Genomic DNA, 21,483 nt, shown 5'->3' with positions numbered 1-21,483 from the left:
GGTACATGCCCTTGACTAGAATCGAACCTGGGACCCTTTAGTGTGTGGGCCAATGCTCTATCTACTAAGCCAAAGGTGTCAAAGTGTTTGATTTTTTTTTTTTTAATTGGCAGCGGGAAGGGCACCAGGTGTCTGACTGGTGGGTCAGACCAAACCTGGGTTCAGCAACCTCAGTACTTGGGTTCTGGCTAGGAAAGAATTCAGAGCAAGACCCAAACTGTAAGAGAACATTTATTTGGTAAATTACAGAGATAGAAGAAGTAGTTTGTAGAAGAAATAAAGAAAGGGCCCTTGGAGCTTGGGTAAAGTGCCTGGGGAAGGCGGAGGGGCGGGGCAGGGGGGGAGGGAAAGGCACTGGCTTCTCTCTGGAGGGAGAGCACCACCGAAGTATTTGATTTTAATGTAGTTGAACTTGTTAATCTTTGCCTTAACAGTCAGAGCTTTTTGGATTTTAGGGAATCCTATAATCTGGCATGTCTCTTTGCAAAGTGACTTAACCATTCCCCCAGTCAGAAAGTGGTGTCTTGCTGTAACCGGTTTGGCTCAGTGGATAGAGCGTCAGCCTGCGGACTCAAGGGTCCCAGGTTCGATTCCGGTAAAGGGCACGTACCTTGGTTGCGGGCACATCCCCAGTAGGGGGTGTGCAGGAGGCAGCTGATTGATGCTTCTCTCTCATGGATGTTTCTAACTCTCTATCCCTCTCCCTTCCTCTCTGTAAAAAATCAATAAAATATATTTAAAGAAAAACAAAACACGATACAGCCTCTTTAAAAAAAAAAAAAGTGGTGTCTACTTCCTCACCCCTTGAATCTGACTCAGCCCATGAATTGCTTTAACCAACCAACAAACAGAATTGATACTCTGTGATTTCTGAGTGTTGACCTCAACAGGCCTTGCAGAGTCCATTCGCATTCTCTTGGTGCCCTGAGTCTACCATGCTATGAAGAAGCCCATGGGATGAAAGACCATCAAAGAAGACAGAAGCCCAGGTGGTCCAGAGAGCACAGTCATCCCACCAGCCGAAGAATCACCTGCCACCCCACGGAACAGTAGGAAGTAATAAACTGTGGCAGTTTTAAGCTACTAAGTTTTGGGTTGATCTGTTAGCAGCAAAGGCTATCACTGAAACCACATCCTTTCCAACACCCAGGCCATAAAAATAGTCCCAATAATTTCTAAGAATCTTAAAAATATTTTCATTTTTAGGTGGTCTTTATATTTATGTTATAAATCAGACCTCTAATTTTTTTCCATATGGCAAATTGTCAGTCTGTTTGGGATGCTATGACAGAATATCGTAGACTAAGTGGCTTAAACAACAAAAATTTATTTCTCACAGCTTTGGAGGCTAGGAAGTCCAAGATCAAAGTGCCAACAGATTTGGTTCTTGATGAGGGCCCACTTCTTGGATTGTAGACGTTCTCACTGTATTCTCACATGATGGAGAGAGAGAGTACTCCTGTCTCTTTCTCTTTTTATAAGGGCATTAATTTCATCATGAAAGCCTTACTCTTATATCCTTACTTAACACTAATTAGACCCCAATGTCCCACCTCCAAATACCATCATATTAAGGATAGGGCTTCAACATATAAATGTGTGTGTGTGTGTGTGTGTGTGTGTGTGTGTCTGTGGACGAATGACATAACAATAAGCCAACTGTTTTTTTAAAAAATGTTTTTATTTTATTTTTTTATTTTTAAAGAGAGAGGAAAAGACAGAGAGAAACATCGATGTGAGAGTGTAACAGTGATCGGCTGCCTCCTGCATGCTCCCTACGAGGGATCAAGCGTGCAATCTGGGCTACCTTTCAGTGCACAGGACAATGCCTAACCAACTGAGCCACACTGGCCAGGGCCCCATCATTGTTTTTTAAATAGTCTATTCCTTTCACATGGCTGATAATGCTACTTTTGCCATACTCCACGTTCCCATACATGTTTAGTCTGTTTCTAGGCTCTACTCTGTTTCAATGGTCCAGACCAGTGCTGTCCAACAGATATATGTAGGAAATATAATAACATACATATTATGCATAGTTACATATGTAATTTAAAATTTTCTAGTAGCCACATAAAGGAAAAGGGGAAATTAATTTTAATAATATATTTTATTTATCCTAATATATTCAAAATATTACATTTTCAACATGTGATCAATATTTTAAAATTAAAGATATATTTTACATTACTTTTTTACCCCTACTAAGTCTTCAAAATCTGGTGTGTATTTTACATTTATAGCACTTCTCAGTTCATACTAGCCACATGTGCTTAATAGCAACATGTGGCTAGTGGCTATTATATTGGACAGAGCAGGGCCACATTATGTTATGAATACAGCTTCACAATCTGCCTTGATATCTCAAAGAGAAAGGCCTCTCTTCTTGTTCTCCAAAACTGCCTGGTTATTCCCAATTCTTTGCAATGTCACACGAATTAGAATCAGCTTGTCAATTCTATGAAAAATCCTGTTGGGATTTTTATTGGAACTACTGAATTTGCAGACAAGAGAGTCAACATCTTTATAGTAATCTTATTATCCATGAACATGGTATGGTATGTCTTTCCATGTACATCTTCTTCTATGTCGTACAATTAACTTTTCTCTGTAAAGACCATATATAGCCCAGCCGGTGTGGCTCGGTGGTTGAGCATCGACTTATGAACCAAGAGGTCAGAGTTAGATTCCCGGTCAGGGCACATGCCCAGATTACATGCTTGATCCTCAGTAGGGGGCATGCAGGAGGCAGCCGATCAATGATTCCCTCTCATCATTGATGTTTCTCTCTCTCTTCCCCTTCCTCTCTGAAATCTATAAAAATATTATAAAAATAGCATATATAACTTTTATTAGATGTTATTTATATATTCTGTATAAATTTGTTCTTTTTATGAATGGGATCTCCATTGCCCCTGGTTTGTGGTTTTTACTGAGCTCTCAGAGAGGAATATGAAAAATGGGCACAGAAAAGGAGTTAGAGTTCTAGCCATGTCACGTACCTCTTGAGTCTCCATCTCACTCTGTGCAATGGAGAATACAAATATCTTTCTTACAGGATTTCCATTTACATCCCTCCCTCATCACTTTTGCCATACTGCATACCAATGTACCACCACTTACTGCTAGCCCACATGGTCCCTTTGTGAGAATTAAAAAGGGGTACCAGGGCACATGGCTTGAAAAACAGCTAATAGGCTACCTATCAGCCCGTTTCCCACAGTGCCCCTCTCTCGAGCAGGGCACCTTTGCAATAAATAACCTGCACGTTGTACACAACAGCTCTATTGTTAATGTTTGACATTTTCCTTTAAAAACCTACTCCCTTTAAAAATTTTATTTAATTAAAATTTATTTTAAAACAATATTTATTATACTTAAATGAAAAAAGTCAGTATCAAATCCCATAAAAAGAAGATAATCTTCAAACTAAAAGTTGTAAGAACAATTCACACTATTTAAAACCTTGCTAGATACTATTGCCTGCCAAAGGTTCTGAGCTTGAGCCTGTGGCCTCTTCATTAAAAAGAAAAAAATTAGCCCTAGCCGGTTTGGTTCAGTGGATAGAGTGTCGGCCTGTGGACTGAAGGGTCTCAGGTTCAATCCCGGTCAAGGGCGCATACCTTGTTTGCAGGCTTGATCTGGGGCATGTGTGGGGGGCAACCAACCAATCGATGTGTCTCTCTCACATAGATGTTTCTCTCTGTCTCTCCCCCTTCCTTCTACTCTCCCTAAAACTCAATGAAAAAATATCCTTGGGTGAGGATTAACAAAACAAAAAAAAGAAAGAAAACTAGCAACTATTAAGGAGCATTAAGTAAACTTATCCTTGATATAATCAGATGAATGAAATATGAGTGAAAACTAAATTTCTTACTATGTAACAATATCCCAATATGTTTCCTTGGGAAAACACCAAAACAGTATGCATAAGTATATTATGAACTCTCTCCCTTATAGTTAATGATAAAAACAGCCACCATTTGAGAACATCCTTGGTCCAGGCACGTGGTAACTTCTAAACATCCTCATCCCATTTTAATGTTCCTGACAACTATGGGTAACTAATAATAACTAATACAATAAACATAGGTATCATTAGCCCCATCGCACAGATGAAGAAACTGAGGCTGCGTTGGCTAATTTGAGATTACACACAGATGTCAAAATTTATTCTAACACCTACCCCCTTAACCACTCCACCCATCATGTAAAATAAATATGCGTGGATTAGGGGTTACTAGTATTTCATGAAGCATGGATGCAAGGATTCCACACTTCATTTCCCCCAAAGGAAAAGTCCCCCTAACAGACAGCTACACAAGCCCCACATGGAATCTCCTCAGTCTGGTCCAGCAAGAGCTGTTCTGGCTGCAGCTCCTGGGGGCTGCCTGCAGGAGGCCCTGCAAATCCGCTTACGGAGAAGAGCCTAGCGTGAAAACAGTTACATATAATCCCTTCCTAGATCACAGAGACAGCTCTGCAACAATTTAGGTATTTGATTTGTTGAATTAAATTATTGCAAGCCCAGATAATCCTTTCATGGGTCCTTTCATGAGTCCTTACCAGAAGAACTGAATAATGTAATTTTGCTGGGACAGAGTCACAAGAAAACAAAATTCTTCCAGGTTCTACATGGCAGAGTGCAAAAGTAAAGATGCTTTGGACAAAAACTCACGAAAAACAAGATATGATACGGTCAGACTAAATCTGCGAAGGGATACGCCTGCTCTTCCGGCAAGATGCTGGCAGAACACCAACACCTCCGCCCCCAAGATGAAGGTGACAAGGGCTAGCTTTGACGGAGAAACTGATAACCTAGCTGGGAGGCAAAGAATGTGCACCAGAAGAGTAAAACAAACCCCGAACAGTGCTGGGAAAAGTGAGGACCAGATAGAGACAGGAACAGCAGGGAGGAGGTTGGGGGCAAGAAGTAGGGGCACGAAAAAGTTTGTGTGGGTGCAGAAAACCTGAGTAAAGCCCTAGCCGGTTTGGCTCAGTGGACAGAGCTTGGGCCTGCAGACTGAAGGGTCCCAGGTTCAATTCTAGTGAAGGGCACTTACCTAGTTGTAGGCTCAATCCCTGGCCCTGGTCAGGGCATGTGCAGAGGCAACCAATCAATGTGTCTCATATCAATGTTTTTCTCTCTCTCTTGCCCCCTCCTTTCCACTTTCTAAAAACATCAATGGAAAAATATCCTTGGGTGAGGATTAACAATAAAAAAGAAACCTGAGTAAATTTGTTTTGACTTGATGAGAAGACGAGTCTATAGAAATAATAATAATTCAAACAAAGCAGGTAAAAGAGCAAGGTAAGAGAAGGCCCCTAAATGCCACATCAGAACATTCAGTTTAAATGCATGAACTGTGTAAACACATAAGACTCCCAGCAAGTATTGCTGGTGAATGGGATGGAGTTTACTGTTTTTCAGTCCTAAATCATTTGCTTTCTCTTGGACATAGTCCTCCTGGTTGTCAACAACTGAACCCTCTGTCTAGGAGTAGAGATTCAAAGAGCTCTGTCTAGCACTGTTCTCAACCTTTCTGTCCCAGGGTTAAAAATATGTAATAAATCATATACAACCTGGTGCTTAATGCCAGAGTTGAATTCTTACATAGGGGTAAATGCTTAAAAAGAATATTTAATATCCTGACAAGTTTACTTGCAAGAATTAGTTTTATATTTTAAAATATCAAGCAAAGTAAAGATGCCTTGGACAAAAGCCTCATGAAAAACAAGATATGATATAGTCAGACTAATTTTTCCTTATAAAACTAAAAAGGTGAGTGAGTCCTCTTATAAAACTCCTTTTAAAAAAACTGCACCCCTGCCCTGGCTGGTGTGGTGGTTGAGTGTTGTCCCATGCACCAAAAGGTCACTGGTTCAATTCCTGGTCAGGGCACATGCCCAGGTTTTGGGCTCCATCCCTGGTAGGGGGCATGCAGGAGGCAGCCGACTGATGTTCCAATCTCACACTGATGTTTCTTTTTCTCTCCCTTTCCCTTCTTCTCTTTATAAAAAAATCAGTAAAAATATTTTTTTAAAAAATTGCATTCCTGCCTAAACTCAAATAATGGGATCATTTATAGAAAATCTAGTAAAGTTTGAGATCAAATATCCCTGAACAGAGTTATCTAAAGTTACTCTGTGATCAGGACAGCCAGGCAAGGCCTCAAACCAGTACCAGGTATTTCAAGAGGCAGTGTGCACACTTGTGGTTTTGTGGTCTTCAACCGTCTTGCCAGCCTGGAGGACTCGGGCTGGCCAGGGACAGCTGGTGACAGTGTGCAGCCTGGCTCAGCAGAATCCAGCGTAGGAGAGTCTGCACCTCCAGAGATGCATTCCCTGCTGAAATCTCACTGCTGTGGCTCTTCCTACCCTTCCAGGGACCTGACCAAAGACCCTGAACAGGCATATTTTCCAACTGATGAGTAATATTCTCCAGTTGGAGGAAAAGGCAAAAAGGAAAAACTTTCTACTCATCTATTTTAATATCAAATGGAAGCAATTTGATGATATAATGTATGGTGTTATGGTCACTTGTGTCCTTCTGGCCTATAATGTTTATGGATCTCATACATATTTTTCTCAAAGCTACCCTTTGAAGCACCCAGCCTGCACCTGGCTTACTTAGCTCACTGTAGGCATGTTAACTATTCTCCCACTTGAACAAAATAATAGTGGGGTGTTAGAGGAAGCTTAAGCTCCCAGGGAGGGATCATCTCTCACTGGAGCTGGAAATCCACTGCCCATATCCAGGGGAGGGGGAAGGGCTGGCCCTTGGCAGCCATTGGCTAAAAAACAGAAACAAACCGTTTCCTTAGAGCTGGCTAAACATAGTGACAGCTGGACTGTGGAGGATCACAGAGGGAGAGAAGTCCTTATGGTTGGAAAGGGGTGTGACCATCAAGGGAGCAGGAAACGTTGGAGGAGCACAACCGCTCCACAGAATGCCACTCCATCACCCTGCTCCTGGAGTTGCAGGTGCAGTCACCACCCTGCATAATCCACCTCCCTGCCAGTATCTTGGGCAGAAAGGCAGGAGCTCCAAGGGCCACTTCTCAGTGTGTCTCAGATGTGGAAGCAACCTCAGGACGAACCAGGTCTGGATTCTTCAGGTGTAAATCTTTTCTAGGTCTGGTATCTATCATCACATGGTCGCATTCCTCTGCTCCTCTAGGAGAACAGGAAGTTACTGAACACCAACCTAATCCTGGCAGTTCATAAACAGAGGGAAAGCCTGGACAGACACACCAACAGGCACAGACACGTGAATAACAAAGAACCAGCAGCTGCCCTCATGAGGGCAACACAATCCAAGGAGCCACAATCAAGACCTGAGGGCAGGCCCTATGCAGATACTACAGCTCACTCCCCCAGAAACACTGCCCTACAGGATTATTTCAGGTGACAAGCCAGTGTCTACCCAACTTCACAGCCCCAACTGCTTTCTTGCCACAGGGCTAGTCAGAAGTATCTGTTCTGGCTCTCATACTGCACTTTCGCCTTGGAGGCCTACAGGCTCTGCCTGCTGATGTCACTCAAACTTGTTCACAGCAAAGACCACAAGTGATCTTTCCAACACAGGTCTGTGCAGGATTCCCAATGACTTCCTCTCCACTCCCTACTAGATGAACTCTAACTCCTCTGGTTGGCATGAAGGGCCTCTTACACCTGACCTCCCACTCATCTCCGCAGCCTCATCTCCTTCTGCTGTCTCCACAACTCCCCAAAGAGATGGGTTCTCCCTCCTTCTACCATTTTGTCCTGAAAACTACCCTTCCTCTGTCAAGGCATCCATTTGGCAGGTGGGTGGCTGAGACCCTCCTCCGCAAAGAATGGCCAAGGCCGAGAGAACCTGAGCCCTCACCACAAATGGCCACTGAATCAATGAACTAAAGGGCAGTCTGCTGAGTGAGAGCAAGCCCTGAGGCCCAGCCCTCTGGACCCTCCAAAGTGCCTCAACACCAGGACCAGAGAGGTGACCTAGAAACGCCAATATCCCCTGCTCTTCTCTAACGCTAGTGCGACCGTGTGCTACCCCTCGTTTCTTGAACGTCCTAAATCCTCAATTAGACTTGACACCTGCTCCGGTGACCCAGCAAGGGCCCCAAGTGCCCAGGTCCCCAGCATCTCGAGGGGCATCCAGAGGGGCACGGCCTAGCACTAGAACCTGTAGGCTGTCCATTTCTAACAAAAAGAACTGAGCAGACCCAGTGTCCGGAATATCTCTTGGTGCTGAAGAATTTTCCTGGAGTAATCTTTACCTAGCAGGTGGAGGAGACCCTGCTCCGCGAGAGGCAGGTAGGCAGGGGCTCCCTCTTCCCTGCCCCGCGCCCTCATCACCCCCTACCCGGGTACCCCTAGAGTCTGGCCCGTGGCCCTGGACAGCCACTCACAGCCTTCTCTCCACCTTCCCGGCCCAGGCCGCCCGCAAACCCAGGAGGCCACTCAGCCCAGGAGCTACGGTCCCGCCCACTGCCCGCAACTCTGAACTCCGGAGACCCCGGACTCGCAGGCCCATCCCAGCGCCGCGGGGGTCAGAGGACGCATTCTTCCCCAGCCACCCCACCCCACCCCACCCCGGAAAGGAGAGGTAGAACAGGTCCGGCGGCAGACGGGACCGGAAGAGCGCGGGCAGGGCGGGCCATCGGCGAGGGGTCGGGGCCTCGGGAGTCGCCCGGGAGCCACCTTCCGTGCCAGGGGCGCCGTGGGGCGCTGGCGGCGGAAAGAGTAGTTTCCAGCTCCGGCCTCCTCCGGCCTCCGGGCCCCGAGCGCAGTCGTCCCGAGGGGAGGGAAGCACGGGAGCAGACAGGAGAGAGGACACTTACTTAAAAGGCTACATAGTTTCACTCCCTGCCCTTCCCGGAGCAGCGGCGACACCACCCGGCCCCTGGGATCCGGCCTCAGGTACCACCACCCCAGCGCGCGGCCCCACGCCACTGCCCACCCTCTTACTCCACCGCTGGGCGGAGCCGCGTCCGGGTCAGCCCAATGAGCGGCCACCCTGATCCTGAGTGACGTGCGCGCAGAGCAATCATTAAGTCCGCCCGGCCGGGGGGCGGTTCAGGCGGAGCACTGCGCTTCCTCCTCAGGCCAGCGAGCCCCGAGCTGCCCACTGCGCGTGCCCAGAACGGAGAGGGCGGGGTCGCGAGCAACGCTGTCACGCGAAGGGGTCCAAGCTTGGTCTCTGGAAAGCGGGCTGGATTGAGATTGGGGACCCAGGAGCCAAACCGCTTCATGTGTCGCCCTTTACTGCTAGCTTCGGAGGACGGAGGTGCCCAGGCCTATGAAGTACACCACTCCCGTCGCTGGCAGGGGCTGGGAGTCTAGGCCCCTCACTTGCATGGATGTAGAGTGACTCAGCCCCCCCCCCTTTTTTTTTTACTTGGGCCTCAGTTTCCCCCATCCGTTAAATAGAGGGTTAGATATGCGAAGCGCTATTATTCCAGAACTGCAATGGGGTGAGGAGGGAGAGACAGGGGACCTACACGTGACCTCCCCGCTCGGGGCCCCGCCTATCCCTTGTCCAGGGGATGGAAGCATCCCGCGAGGACGGGCGGGGTGGGTGGATCCTAAGAAACACGACCCAGCCATCCTTGGCAGCGGCTAAGGCGGAGCGCGCAGCCCGCGGGTTAGTCCTAGAGACGGTACCAGAGGAGGATGGGGACCGCAACCCGGGCTTCGCAGGGGGCCACCGTGGAGGCCAGGGCAGTACAGAGACTCAGCGTGTGACTTGAGCGTACCTGGGAGGATGGACGAGGGGACCGGAGGCAGCTAACGCGCCCGGCGCACGTCGCGAGTCCCTAGCTGGCTCCGTCCACAGCACTGCAGCGCGGAGCTGGTGGGGCGATGAGGAGGGTGCCAGCGGTCCGACCCGGGGCCGCAGTGGGGATTGGCCGTGTTTGGCCATGCTGAGGGCCTGAGGCCGAGAGGGGCGCAGCGGTCAGGTTGTGCCGGAGCGCACCGCCATGGCGAGGGAGGAGTGCAAGGCGCTGCTGGACGCGCTCAACAAGGCGACCGCATGCTACCACCACCTGGTGCTTACTATCGGAGGCTCGGCGGACTCGCAGAACCTTCGTGAGGAGCTGCAGAAGACGCGCCAGAAGGCGCAGGAGCTGGCGGTGGCCACTGGTGCTCCGCTGACGACCGCGCTGCGAGACAAGGGCATGGGCGCCGAGGAACGCGCCGAGTTCGAGCGCCTCTGGGTAGCCTTCTCCGGCTGCCTGGACCTGCTGGAAGCGGACATGCGGCGCGCGCTGGCGCTGGGCACCGCGTTCCCTCTGCACGCGCCGCGACGGCCGCTGGTGCGCACGGGTGTGGCGGGCGGTGCGGCAGGCGTCGCGGCACGCGCCCTGAGCGTCCGCACCCTGCGGCACGAGGCAGAGCGCAACTTCGACGCAGACGATCTGCGGGAGCTGGAGCGGGAGATCCTTCAGGTGGGCAAGATGATCCACGACCTGGAGATGAAGGTCAACGTGCCCCGCTGGACGGTGCAAGCCCGGCAGGCGGCGGGCGCCGAACTCCTGTTCAGTGCTGGAGCCTCCTCGGCGGGCTTTGTGTCCGTAGAAGAGCGCACAGGGCCCTGCGACCCGAGCAAGGCCCTGGCTGCCACTGTTTTCAGCGCCGTGCTGCTGGCGGCTGTGGCCCTGGCCGTGTGCGTGGCAAAGTTGAGCTGACCGACACCTGATAGCCTGCCGCTCAGCTCCTTCCTGACCGCCACCTCTCCTTCCCCAGGGACGCCCCTCTCCCGGAATGACCCTTACCGCTAGGACTCGGGATGGGAGTGAAATCTGGCATGTTTACGGGGAGCAATTCTAAAACCCCGTGTGTGTAGGTGTACACGCATATTTCAAGCACACAGCTACCAGCAGAACGTGGTTTCCTCCTGCTGGCCAGGGAGGAGTTAATTTGTGCAGGTTGCCAGGGCATTACCGCTAATGTTTGCAGGAGCTTTATCCTCTATTAATAGAAAACGGTCCGCAGTGACCCCAGATTCCTCTGAGTTAATGGGTTACCGCGTGTGCTGCTGGGGCGTGTTTGCACTGAGTCCGAGCTTGGTGCCACCATCCCTACTGGAGACTCCCACGCTACATGGGGCAGTTTGATGAAGGCGGTGATGAAATGAAGTGTGGAGAGGGGGGCTGTTTTGCTGGAGGGGGTTGTTTCTTCCTGGACAAGAGGCAAATTGCCACAGGATATAAGCAGGGTTTCTATTATTATTATTACCTTAATCCTCTGGGGCCTAAGTTTAGGAGAGGAAAAATAGACGTTCATGCAAAGTGCTTTCTGGATGGCTCACGATTGTGCTTCTTGGCAGAATCACCAAAAGCAGCTAGAAGAAGTTTGGGGTTGTGGCCTCACTGCAGGGTCTGACTCTGCTTAGGAAACCAGAGAAGGGCCACAGAACCTTCCTTCATGGGGTTGGACCCACTGCGCACACTGCCTATTTAAAAGGGCTCTCCCTCGCCTGCCTGGGAGGGGTGCAAACTTTGGAACTTTCTCCTTCCCTTTGGCTTATTTTTGTTCCAGAACTAGACCAGAGTTTTTTATCCTCCTTTTCAGGGAGGGCTGGGGAATCCTCTTTGGAGCCCTTAATCCTGTCTATCCCTTGGAATTTGCTTGCTAGCCAGTAGGAGAGCTGGTTTTGGAAGGAGCTGCACAGCTCTCTGACCCCAACACTGCCCCCTGAGGGGGTATAGTAGCATCACTGGCGCGCAGAGAATGTAATAGTTTTAACTTGGAATTTAATGTGTTTTAAAAATAACAACCATTTTAAAGAAAAATCACATTGTGTACTATCAAAGCTGTTTGTTTTTTTCTAAAGGACATTTGGCCACGAATTTATACGTGCCAATGAGTCAAACATAGTTTTTACTTATATACTTTGGTTACTAAATATATATTTGCATTTATTTTTAAAATTGATCTTGAAGGCAGGAGGTCATAACAAAAACTACTAGAACCACAAGTGTAGGTGACAGGAGTTAAGCAGCCCTTGCTTCCCTTGGTCAATAAATAAGGAAATGTAGAAAACACCCTGAGTCTGAGGCTGGAATTTGCCTGAGCTGGGCTGCCACCTCCTACCTGTGTTACCAAGAGAACATCTGTTGAGAAAAAAAGATGCATTTACTCCATAAAGGTAATAATTTGGCATAAAATTCATAGGCATTGGTTTGGCTCAAAACTGAGAAGGATTTTTTTTTTCCTTTTTTACCTCCAAAGTGAGAAAAGGGACCAAGAGGAGGGAATTGGCAGGTTTTCACAAGGGCAACTTGGGAGGGCCAATGGCAGAGGCGAATAGCAGCAGGAGTGCTGTTTGGGCACCCAGTCCTAACTGAGGACAGTCCTCCCAGCCCACTCCCACTCCTCCTCAGCACACAGATTCCAGTAACTTAGAATATGAGATGTTTGCATAGCAGTTTTAAACGACTCTTAGCCGAATTAAAGTTTTATGACAACAACTAATTAAAAGAAACTTCTGCCTCATCCAGTCTGCGTGAGTCTGAATAGCGGCCAACATAAAATTATTTTGCATCTGACAGCCCAGGGTACTTTCAGAGATGACACAGTTTTCTAACTCCTTTCTTCCTCTTCCCATAAACAACACAACATGGAATCTCAGGCAAGAGGAGGCTGGGGCATTTTGTGACCCAGTGTTGGAAAATATCCCTAAAAACCGAGCCCTAAGTAGATTTTTCCTTTTCTAAGACTGTGATTCTTTGTTCTTTTTTTTAAAGAATAGTTTTATTTAAAAAAAAAGAGAGAATAGTTTTATTGATTTTTTGAAAGAGAGGAAAGAAGAGGGAGAAAGAAACAGTACACTCCTTACTGGGGATCAAACCAGCAACCTCCTGGTGTGCAGGACAACCCATTGAGCACACTGGCCAGCGTCTGACTATGTTCTTATCAAGATGTTCTGTTCATGAAAAACAAATTGTTCAGCAGAACCTGTTTTTTAAAAAACTTCAGAAGTTGTGTAATCCATAGAGAGCAATTGGTTGTCACTCTTTCCACCCACTTGGCAGATCCTTGGGTCTTCACTTATATGTACAATCAGATGTGCACCTGATTCTGAGAGCCCTCTGCTCACTGGAATTTGTGATAAAGTGTTGCAAATTAGGTCGAATTACAATAAACATATTTTTGCTGTAGACTTGTTAGCTTAAACAACACTCTTGAGTTTGAAAATGTTAAACATTAGGAATAGTTGGCATTATTTGTAGTTATAACATTGCCTAATAGAACTTTTGCTCGATGATTCAAGCAAAATCACTTGCTGCTTGAGCAATAGGCTACTCTTTCTCTCTGCTCTCATTTCTATATATATTTCAAGAAATTGCTTTCTTGTAGAAGCCTGATTTAACTTAGATGTTTGATATGTTAATAATTCTCTAAAAAACACTTGGTATGATTTTTATACCAGGATACAAGTGATAGAAAAGAAAACAAATTCAACATGTTTAATATAGGGTATAATGAAGCAGTCAATGTTAAGGTCTATGTGAGAGAACATCTAATTTCCCAAATTAAAAGTACAAGCTAAAGGATAGAGTTTTACTTCCAAAGTAAAGTGCTATTGTTAAGTAAAATCTCTTGTGAAGTTAAATACTTGTAAAGAAGAAACATCCCTGACTTATCCTTTGGGAAAACAGCACTTGCTTTTTGTGATACTGAAAAGACAAAAACTTGATATGTTAAGGCACTTATCATGGGAACTTTGAACTATTGCTATTATTTTTTAAAAAGCACCAACTAATAATGTTTGTGGGAGAAAAAATGCCCGCTGGAAAATTCTTTTTTTATGTGCTCTAAAAACTTACACTTTTAAAATGCCAGAAGGGAAAATATTTTTGGTGACTAAAAGTAGATCATAAACTTTATGATTTACCTAAAGTTTACAGTAAGCTACATATGAGATGCGTGATGTCGAATGATTAAAAAGTACTCTGGTTGAAGAGAGAAAGAGTTCTGGTTTGCATGAGGACCCTGATAATGCTGCATTTTCCTTTTCAATGTGCACATTGATATGTTTTTAGTTATTTGGTTGCTTTTCAGAATGCAGTTCTCTGTTCTTTATTGAGTGCTTGTTAAGGGTGTGAGCCCGAGAGTGTGAGTCTGCGTGTCAGTCTGAGAAATAAAGTGACTAGGACTGGACTCTCTATGTTCTTTGACCAGCTGCAATTGGCAGGGACTCTGCCTCCCTCCAAGTACCTCAGACACGTCACTGACCTCCCTGTGCCTCACGGCCCTCATTTAGGAAATGGGTGTGTGTGGGGGGGTCCTCACTAACTCAAAGGTCCCTTCCAGAGCTTAAAACATTTAATGGAATGCAGTTAAACAAGAAAGGGTTATTTTGATTGTTTGGTGTGTTTTGGTGCATATTGAAATAGAAACTTACAGTTTGGTGGTTATTGTCTAAAATTAGTCTGTGGGTAAGATTCCATATGATTTTTAAAAATCAGAATCAACTAAGCTTACTGTGATTTTAGTCCATATCAGAACTAGTGGGTGGACTTAAAAAGCAAATTTGTGTCTGCTACTTAAATTAGATTAGGAATTTAAATTCAGACCCTAACTCTAAGTCCAAGAAAGCCCAGTATTTATTAAATAGTTTGTTGTACCCAGCAGTTGGACCACCTAAACTGATTCTGGGAAATTACAGATGCGAAAACCTGTCATTTGTCATGGAGACTGGGAGAATCCTATTCTGTAAGTAACCTGGTGCCCTCAGAACTATAACTACATTGGCTGCCTGATGTCGGGGAATGTGAGCACAGCATGTATGTGGCATTGATAGGAGCAGGGAGGAAATGGTGGGCACTAAATGGTTCATAGATATTATAAATCATTTCTGTTGTCTTCATCAAAGAAGGTACACTCTGGCCTGGTAACTGACCCTCTCTGGGAGTTTGGAATGCTGTCCATTCTCTGATTCTGGGAACGGGCTAAGCTGTTTGACATCATAAAAGGATTAACTACCTTGTTAGCAGACTTCAGGATTCTGGGATGGGACACACTGACCACATACCCCACAGCCCTTATCCTGCTCTACGTAGCTTTTCTTCCCTATTCCTATATAATCAGCCAACTGGCAGAAGATGTTAGAGTAGTTTTTTTTTTAAGTTTTTATTGATTTGAGAGAGAGAGGAAGGGAGAGGGAGAGATAGAAACACCTATGAGAGAGAGAAACATCCATCTACTAGGGGGCATCCTGCACGCCCCCTTCTGGGGATTGAGCCCATAAGCCCTGGGCATGTGCCCTGACAGGGAATTGATCTGGTGACCTTTTGGTTCATGGGTTGATGCTCAACCACTGAGCCACATCAGCCAGGCAGAGTAGTTTTTTTAAAGATGCCACATCTGCTGCTCCTATTGCCGACAATTCGAATAAACACAAGATTCAACCTGGTCTCTACTCATTGACTTAGTGGCGACAGGCAGCAATGGACCTGTTATGTCTGGTATCAGCATCAGATCCAAGGTGGAATAAAAAGCTTTGTGTCTTTTAACTAAAATGTTTATTAATAACTAAAAATTAAAGATAACATGCAGTATTTATAACTTAGTCGGAAAAGGCACCCTCAAATGATTTGGCTGTCAACTATTGTGATTTAAAAAAAAAATTCCTAATCTTCATGCATGTTTAAAGTGAATGTCCTGATCAACGTATTTACCCTTCACAGATTTCATTACATAAAGAGGTGTTCAGAAATACCCCAGGATTATAAATCTCCAAGTGCTGTTCTACAATATGATTATACTCATCTTTTAATGTAGCCTGGAATCCAGGAAGAAAAGTAGGTCTCCGCATGAAGGATCTTTGGCTGTGCTCAACAAAGATGAAAGTAACATTTAAATATTGTTTCCTTGGCTCTTAGGAACAGACCAAAGGAGCAGGGACTGACCACATGCTGCAGCCCTGTGTCCATGAGGAATAAATGGATTTCTGGAGAAGCATTCTTCTCTTTCATTTACTTGTTTTCATCTCATTCCACAGAGGAATCTGAGTGTTTTTATTGTAGTACTATGAGATCTTGGGCATCCTTGTTCTTAGGTGTGTAAGTTTAGAATTGTATAAACTTGAGGCTCATATGACAAATGTAAATAAGCCAAATGAGGGCTCCTGTTGGCAAAATGATTTTGAAGAGTCCTTTTAATATGCTATTGCCACAAGGCAAAGTTGAGTGTCTCCTGCTTGTATTTATGTATGTGTTAGGCATATAGAGAAGATCTACAAGGAAATGCACAGAAATGAAAATATTAAGGTGGTGGGATTATGAATGATGTTTTTTCAGTATTTTTAATTTAGTGTTGTTATATTGTTTTTACAATAAAAATTTGAATGCTCTTATCACCTGGAAAATGTTATTAAAATATTTATTTTTTACAGTTAGAGTCTTAATTATAATTAGAAACCATTTTAGAACCTTCCTCCCAAAAACAAGGCAAAACACTTCTGGACTCTTACCCCAGAGAATCAGAAGCATTCTTTGAAATATGGTATCAAGATAGAATAGCATTGAGGTTAAGAGCACTGCCTATGGAATAAGATACACCTAAGTTCTGATCCGACCTCCTTAAAGAAGTTCCTTAATCTCTCTGACCTCAATTGCCTTATCTTTACAATGGGAGTATTAATAGGGTAAACTTCATAGGAATGTACAGATGACTTTTTCCAAGCTGTCAGAATTCAATGAATGTTCGCTGTCATTGCTGCTATTTACCATCCCATTTTAGAAGTCCAAAAAATGGAATGATTGCCATATATATATATATAACTTTCTAAAAATCAATTTGAAGATTAAAACTAGATAAACTTGTCAAATGAGAGAAGGTATGTAACAAAGAGGTTAAGGCTACAGAGGGAAATTCAGGCTGATGTAGATGTTGGAATCCATACATTTATAAAGTCAAACTTATTGAGGTATAATTTAAATGCAGCAACACTCACCCTTCTTAGGTGTGCAGTTTTGAGTTTTGACAGATGTATACAATCATGTAACCACCACCCTAGTCAAGATAGAGAATCTTTCCTTCACCCCCAAAAGTTTCCCATGTCCTTTAGTAGTCAATCCTTTCCTCTCACCCCTGGCTCTGGCTACCACTTATCTGATTTCTGTCCCTATAGTTTTGCCTTTGCCAAAATGTAACATAAATGGAATCATACATTTTTTAAAAATATGTTTTTATTGATCTTAGAGAGAGAGAGGAAGGGGAGAGGGAGAGAAAAAAACATGGATGAGAGAGACATTTATTGGCTGCCTTCTGCACGCCCCCTATTGGGGATCGAGCTCAAACCCTGGCAAGTGCCCTGACCCAGAATCAAACCTGCAATCTCACGGTGCACAAGATAATGCTCATCCAACTGAGCCATACTGGCCAGGGCAGAATCCATACATTTTTGAGAAAAAAATGTTGTGAATATTTTAAAAACTCTTCTCAAAAAAACCTTTTGAGAAATAAGTTTTATGTGGTGGTTCTTGGTGCACAGGGTGTTACTGGTCATTCATGGGTGAATTTTGTTTCACAGCAGTGACATGCCTTGGTTTCTAGGCAGGTGGAACAAACTTCTGTTACTGTTGAATCTCTAAGCTAAAATAATCTCTCCATGGCTAGCCCTGCAGATCACATTCTCTTCCTTTTTCAAGTGAAAAAACCTAATAAATAATGAATAACAGAAATGAATTTAGGATCGCTGAAAGAGAGATTGAAATAAAAGCCCACTTGGAGCTGTGGGTAAGAAGCAATGTGACATGTTTGTAACCCCCCCACCCCCAGGATTATGCATGTTCTAATAAATTAAATGAGGAAATTTTGTATTGTGAAGATAGCTTGGGAGGATAGTAGAGCATAAGAATGAAGAGACAACTTTCCTTAGCTATGAAGTAACTGTTGACTCATTGTATTGTGAGGGAATGGCACATAGTAATTGCTAGCACTAGAAGGGGATGGCTGTGTGCACTTACTGTCAGGCCTGTGGTAGCTGGCACTGTGCATGGCAAAACAGGGCTGGGCAGGGCATTCAGAAAAATCTGGGGACAGTTTTTGATACTTGCTGTTGTGGGACCGTAAGTAAATCACAATGAACTGTCTTTTCATTATCTCTTGCCCATTTTTCTATACAATTGGAGTTTTTTCTTTTCCATTTTTTTCTAATTCTTTGTAAAAAATATATTTTTTATTGATTTCAGAGAGGGAGAGGGAGATAGAAACATCAATGATGAGAGAGAATCATTAATTGGTTGCTTCCTGTGCGCCCCACACTGGGGATGGAGCCCACAACCCAGGCATGTGCCCTGACCAGGAATCGAACTGTGACCTCCTGGTTCATAGGTCAGTGCTCAACCACTGAACCATGCTGGCTGGGCCATTTTTTCTAATTCTTAATACTTTATGACAGGCATCACAGGTAATTTTTTTGTGTTGGTTTTTATATCTCAGACTCTCTTCTGGTGTTTTTATCATAATAAATTTATAAATATGGACAGAAAGTGTGTCAAATTGAAAGCCATGTCATCGAGGCATTGTAGAAATGGACCCTTCTTCCCAGTGCCCAGTCAAATCACAGCTGACTTGCTGACCATAATCTCATGGGAGATAGAGTCAGAATCACCCAGCTAAGATGCTCTCGAATTCCTGATGCAGAGAAACTGTGAGATAGTAAATGTTATAGTAAATGTTTTTTAAGCCACCAAGGTTTTTTTTTGAAGAATTAACAGCAATAGATAAGTAATATATCTATTAATTAGTTTTTCTGTGAGCAGAGCACATTAGATTTTAATATATTTGTATCTCTTGCTGCTCAGGGTCTATTCTTTGATTCTGTTCTGGCTCTTGGCTACAGTTCAGATAACTGAGGTTATAGGATACTAGAGGCCCAGTGCATGAAATTCGTGCACTTGGGGGGGGGGTCCCTCAACCCAGCCTGCACCCTCTCACAGTCTGGGACCCCTCAGGGGATGTCCACCTGTTGGCTTAGGGCCTAAGTCGGCACTCAGACATCCCTCTCACAGTCCAGGGCTCTCGCAGTCCGGGACCCCGCACTCCTTACCGCTCATTGGTAGTGGAGGTGGGAGAGACTCCTGCCACCACCACTGCACTCGCCAGCCATGAGCCCAGCTTCTGGCTGAGTGGCGCTCCCCCTGTGGGAGCGCACTGACCACCAGGGGGCAGCTCCTGTGTTGAGCATCTGCACCCCGGTGGTCAGTGCATGTCATAGCGACCGGTTGTTCCGCCATTCAGTCGATTTGCATAATAGCCTTTTATTATATAGGGTGATCTCTGGATACATACATAAAGTGGTGCTGCATCATCATAGAGCTGCCTAAGACCCACATGGCAGTGTGCAGTTCTGGAGACTGTTCTGCATTGGTTAAGATCTAAACAAAGTGCATCACTTTGCTATGTACTCCAGAACTTGGCCATATCTCAAGAGTGACCACCTTTGGGAAAACCACCTGACATAGAAACAAACATGTATACCTACAAACCATGGTGTTATTTTACAGTGAAGAGTGTGTCCTTTCTTAACTCTTCTGTGAATGATTTCTCATCTGTGAAATGGCAATAGCTATTTCCACTTTATAGGATTTTGAGAGGATTATACAAAGTTCCTAGTGCCTCACACACAGTAAGTGCTTAGTGAATATTAATGTTATTACTCCTAGGATTGAAGGACTGTTACTTCAGTCTCCCAAGCTAGAACCTTAGCTCCTTTCTCTCCCTTGCTCTGCATATTCAATCAAATACTACATCAAGTCTATCTCCTACATACTCTCTAAGTCATTCCCTTCTCCTACCTCACCCCGCTCTCCACAGCTACTCTCCTAGTTCAGGCCCCCATTATTTCTTGCCTAGCACAGTCCAGTTTGCAGCCATCTAGTAAATCCTATCTTCCCTAAACCAGGGACACTTAAGAGTAAGTGGTTTGTACTTCTCCTCCTCAACCAGAGGGAAAATAGCTATATCACCCTACTCAGGGAGACAGACAGAAATCCAAATAGTGCCATTTGCCAACCACACCCAAGGACAGATGAAGTTAAAAGAATAAATCTCATTTTGGCATATCAGCATAAAGCTGACGAATATTCTATTGAGATCCTCCCCTAAATGCTCAGCCTTTAAAACCCTTCAAAACAAGGGTCCAGCTCCATGCTCCCCTCTTTCCTCACAGGCAGGCATCTCCTAAATTCTAAAGGACCCCACAAGGCTTGTAACCAGGGCAGCAATGGGCAGTGGCAGTTCATCTGGAACAAACTCCCTGAACCTCTCTTCAAGGCCCCTTTTCTGTGACGTTTTAGTGAGCCAATGCAGTACAGCGTAGGCTCATTTCCTCAGCCCTTCCTGCTTTCTTTTTTTTTTTTTAAATCCTCACCTGAGGATAGTTATTCCATTGATTTCCAGAGAGTGAGGGGGCTGGAGGGGGACAAGAAACATTGATCGGAGAGAGACACATCCATTGGTTTCCTCCCCTCTCACCTCCCACCCGTCTCCCCACAGTATGAGCCCTTGACCTGAAATCCAACCCCAGGCTCTTTGGTGTTCCAGCTGACGCTCTAACCACTGCTCAGCCTGGATCCAGCTTTAATAAATGTCCTCTAAACTTCACCGGGACTTGTGTTGTGAATTTTCCCCACAAACTACCGGCTGGCCCTAGGCTGACCCGCTCAGGGCCAGGTCCCCTTTTGGGTAGCAGCACCAGGCCTGGGTTTGTAGCACACATTCCTGCTTTTGGTCCTGTGTCCCGAGTGAGGGCTGCGCGGCTCTCCTTCGATGCGGCTGTGACCGCCCTTGTCCCGAGAGAGTGGCCTGGTTGGGGACCAGGGCTCTGGAGGCGGTGCTTGCTCGCGGCCGCACCACGCCTCTCCCGCTGGAAGGCGCCCGCGAAGGCTCAGCAGCCCGGTTCCCAGAGAGCCGGCGGCTGCGGTTCGACCTAAGAGACACCGGCGTCCGTCCTCAGGCCTCCGGTCCGTCCTCAGACCACCCACGGGCGGTCCCAGGGGGTCCCGGAGCGCCGGCCGGCGGGAACCCGGAGGCCGGAAACCATGAGCGGCTTCCTGCGCTCCGGCTCCAGCAGCTGGCGGCGGGCGGCCACCTTGGTGCTGGCGGCGGGCTGGGCGCACCCAAGCCCCGGAGCCCCGGCGCTGCCGCCGCTGCCCGCCGAGGGCTTCCGGCTGCTGCTGCTGCAGCGCTCCTCGCAGCAAGGCTTCATGCCCGGGGCGCACGTCTTCCCGGGCGGCGTGGTGGACGCGGCCGACTGCTCGGACGAATGGCTGCGCCTCTTCGCGCCGCACCACGGGCCGCCGCGCTTCGGCCTGAGTTCCCCGCCGCCCTCGCGCTCCACCTTCCCGGTGCTGCCCGCCGCGGGGCCCGACACCGCCGCGGAGGCCCGCGCGGGGCTGCCGGACGACGTGGCCTTCCGAATCTGCGCCATCCGCAGAGACCTTCGAGGAGGCGGGCGTGCTGCTGCTGCGGCCCCGC

The 21,483-nt window shown here is 46.3% G+C and overlaps 3 protein-coding genes and 1 long non-coding RNA gene across 4 annotated transcripts in view; 3 read left to right on the top strand and 1 right to left on the bottom strand.

Annotated features, from left to right (window-relative positions):
• Positions 1 to 8,940, bottom strand: part of ANKRD27 (ankyrin repeat domain 27) — a 67,840-nt gene extending 58,900 nt beyond the window's left edge. The window contains 1 exon segment of the mRNA XM_023759867.1: positions 8,832 to 8,940. The gene's annotated coding sequence lies outside the window, so the exon portion shown is untranslated.
• LOC111827435 lies at positions 8,632 to 16,354 on the top strand. The gene is made up of 2 exons (XR_002831012.1): positions 8,632 to 8,910; positions 15,687 to 16,354. It is a non-coding gene; the product is annotated as an uncharacterized LOC111827435 (long non-coding RNA).
• On the top strand, positions 8,991 to 12,489 carry RGS9BP (regulator of G protein signaling 9 binding protein). The gene has a single exon (XM_006095990.3). The coding sequence runs from the start codon at positions 9,972 to 9,974 to the stop codon at positions 10,677 to 10,679; it is 708 nt and encodes a 235-aa protein (XP_006096052.1). The 5' UTR covers positions 8,991 to 9,971; the 3' UTR covers positions 10,680 to 12,489.
• Positions 16,355 to 20,861: 4,507 nt separating the features above from the next.
• The window catches only part of NUDT19 (nudix hydrolase 19), a 9,503-nt gene continuing 8,881 nt past the window's right edge, over positions 20,862 to 21,483 (top strand). The window contains 2 exon segments of the mRNA XM_023759868.1: positions 20,862 to 21,440; positions 21,442 to 21,482. Coding sequence (XP_023615636.1) covers positions 21,048 to 21,440; positions 21,442 to 21,482 — 434 coding nt within the window. The 5' untranslated portion in view covers positions 20,862 to 21,047.

Source organism: Myotis lucifugus, unplaced genomic scaffold (assembly GCF_000147115.1).
Source record: "Myotis lucifugus unplaced genomic scaffold, Myoluc2.0 scaffold_164, whole genome shotgun sequence".
Taxonomy (NCBI): domain Eukaryota; kingdom Metazoa; phylum Chordata; class Mammalia; order Chiroptera; family Vespertilionidae; genus Myotis; species Myotis lucifugus.
This window is presented reverse-complemented; position numbering and strand designations above follow the sequence as displayed.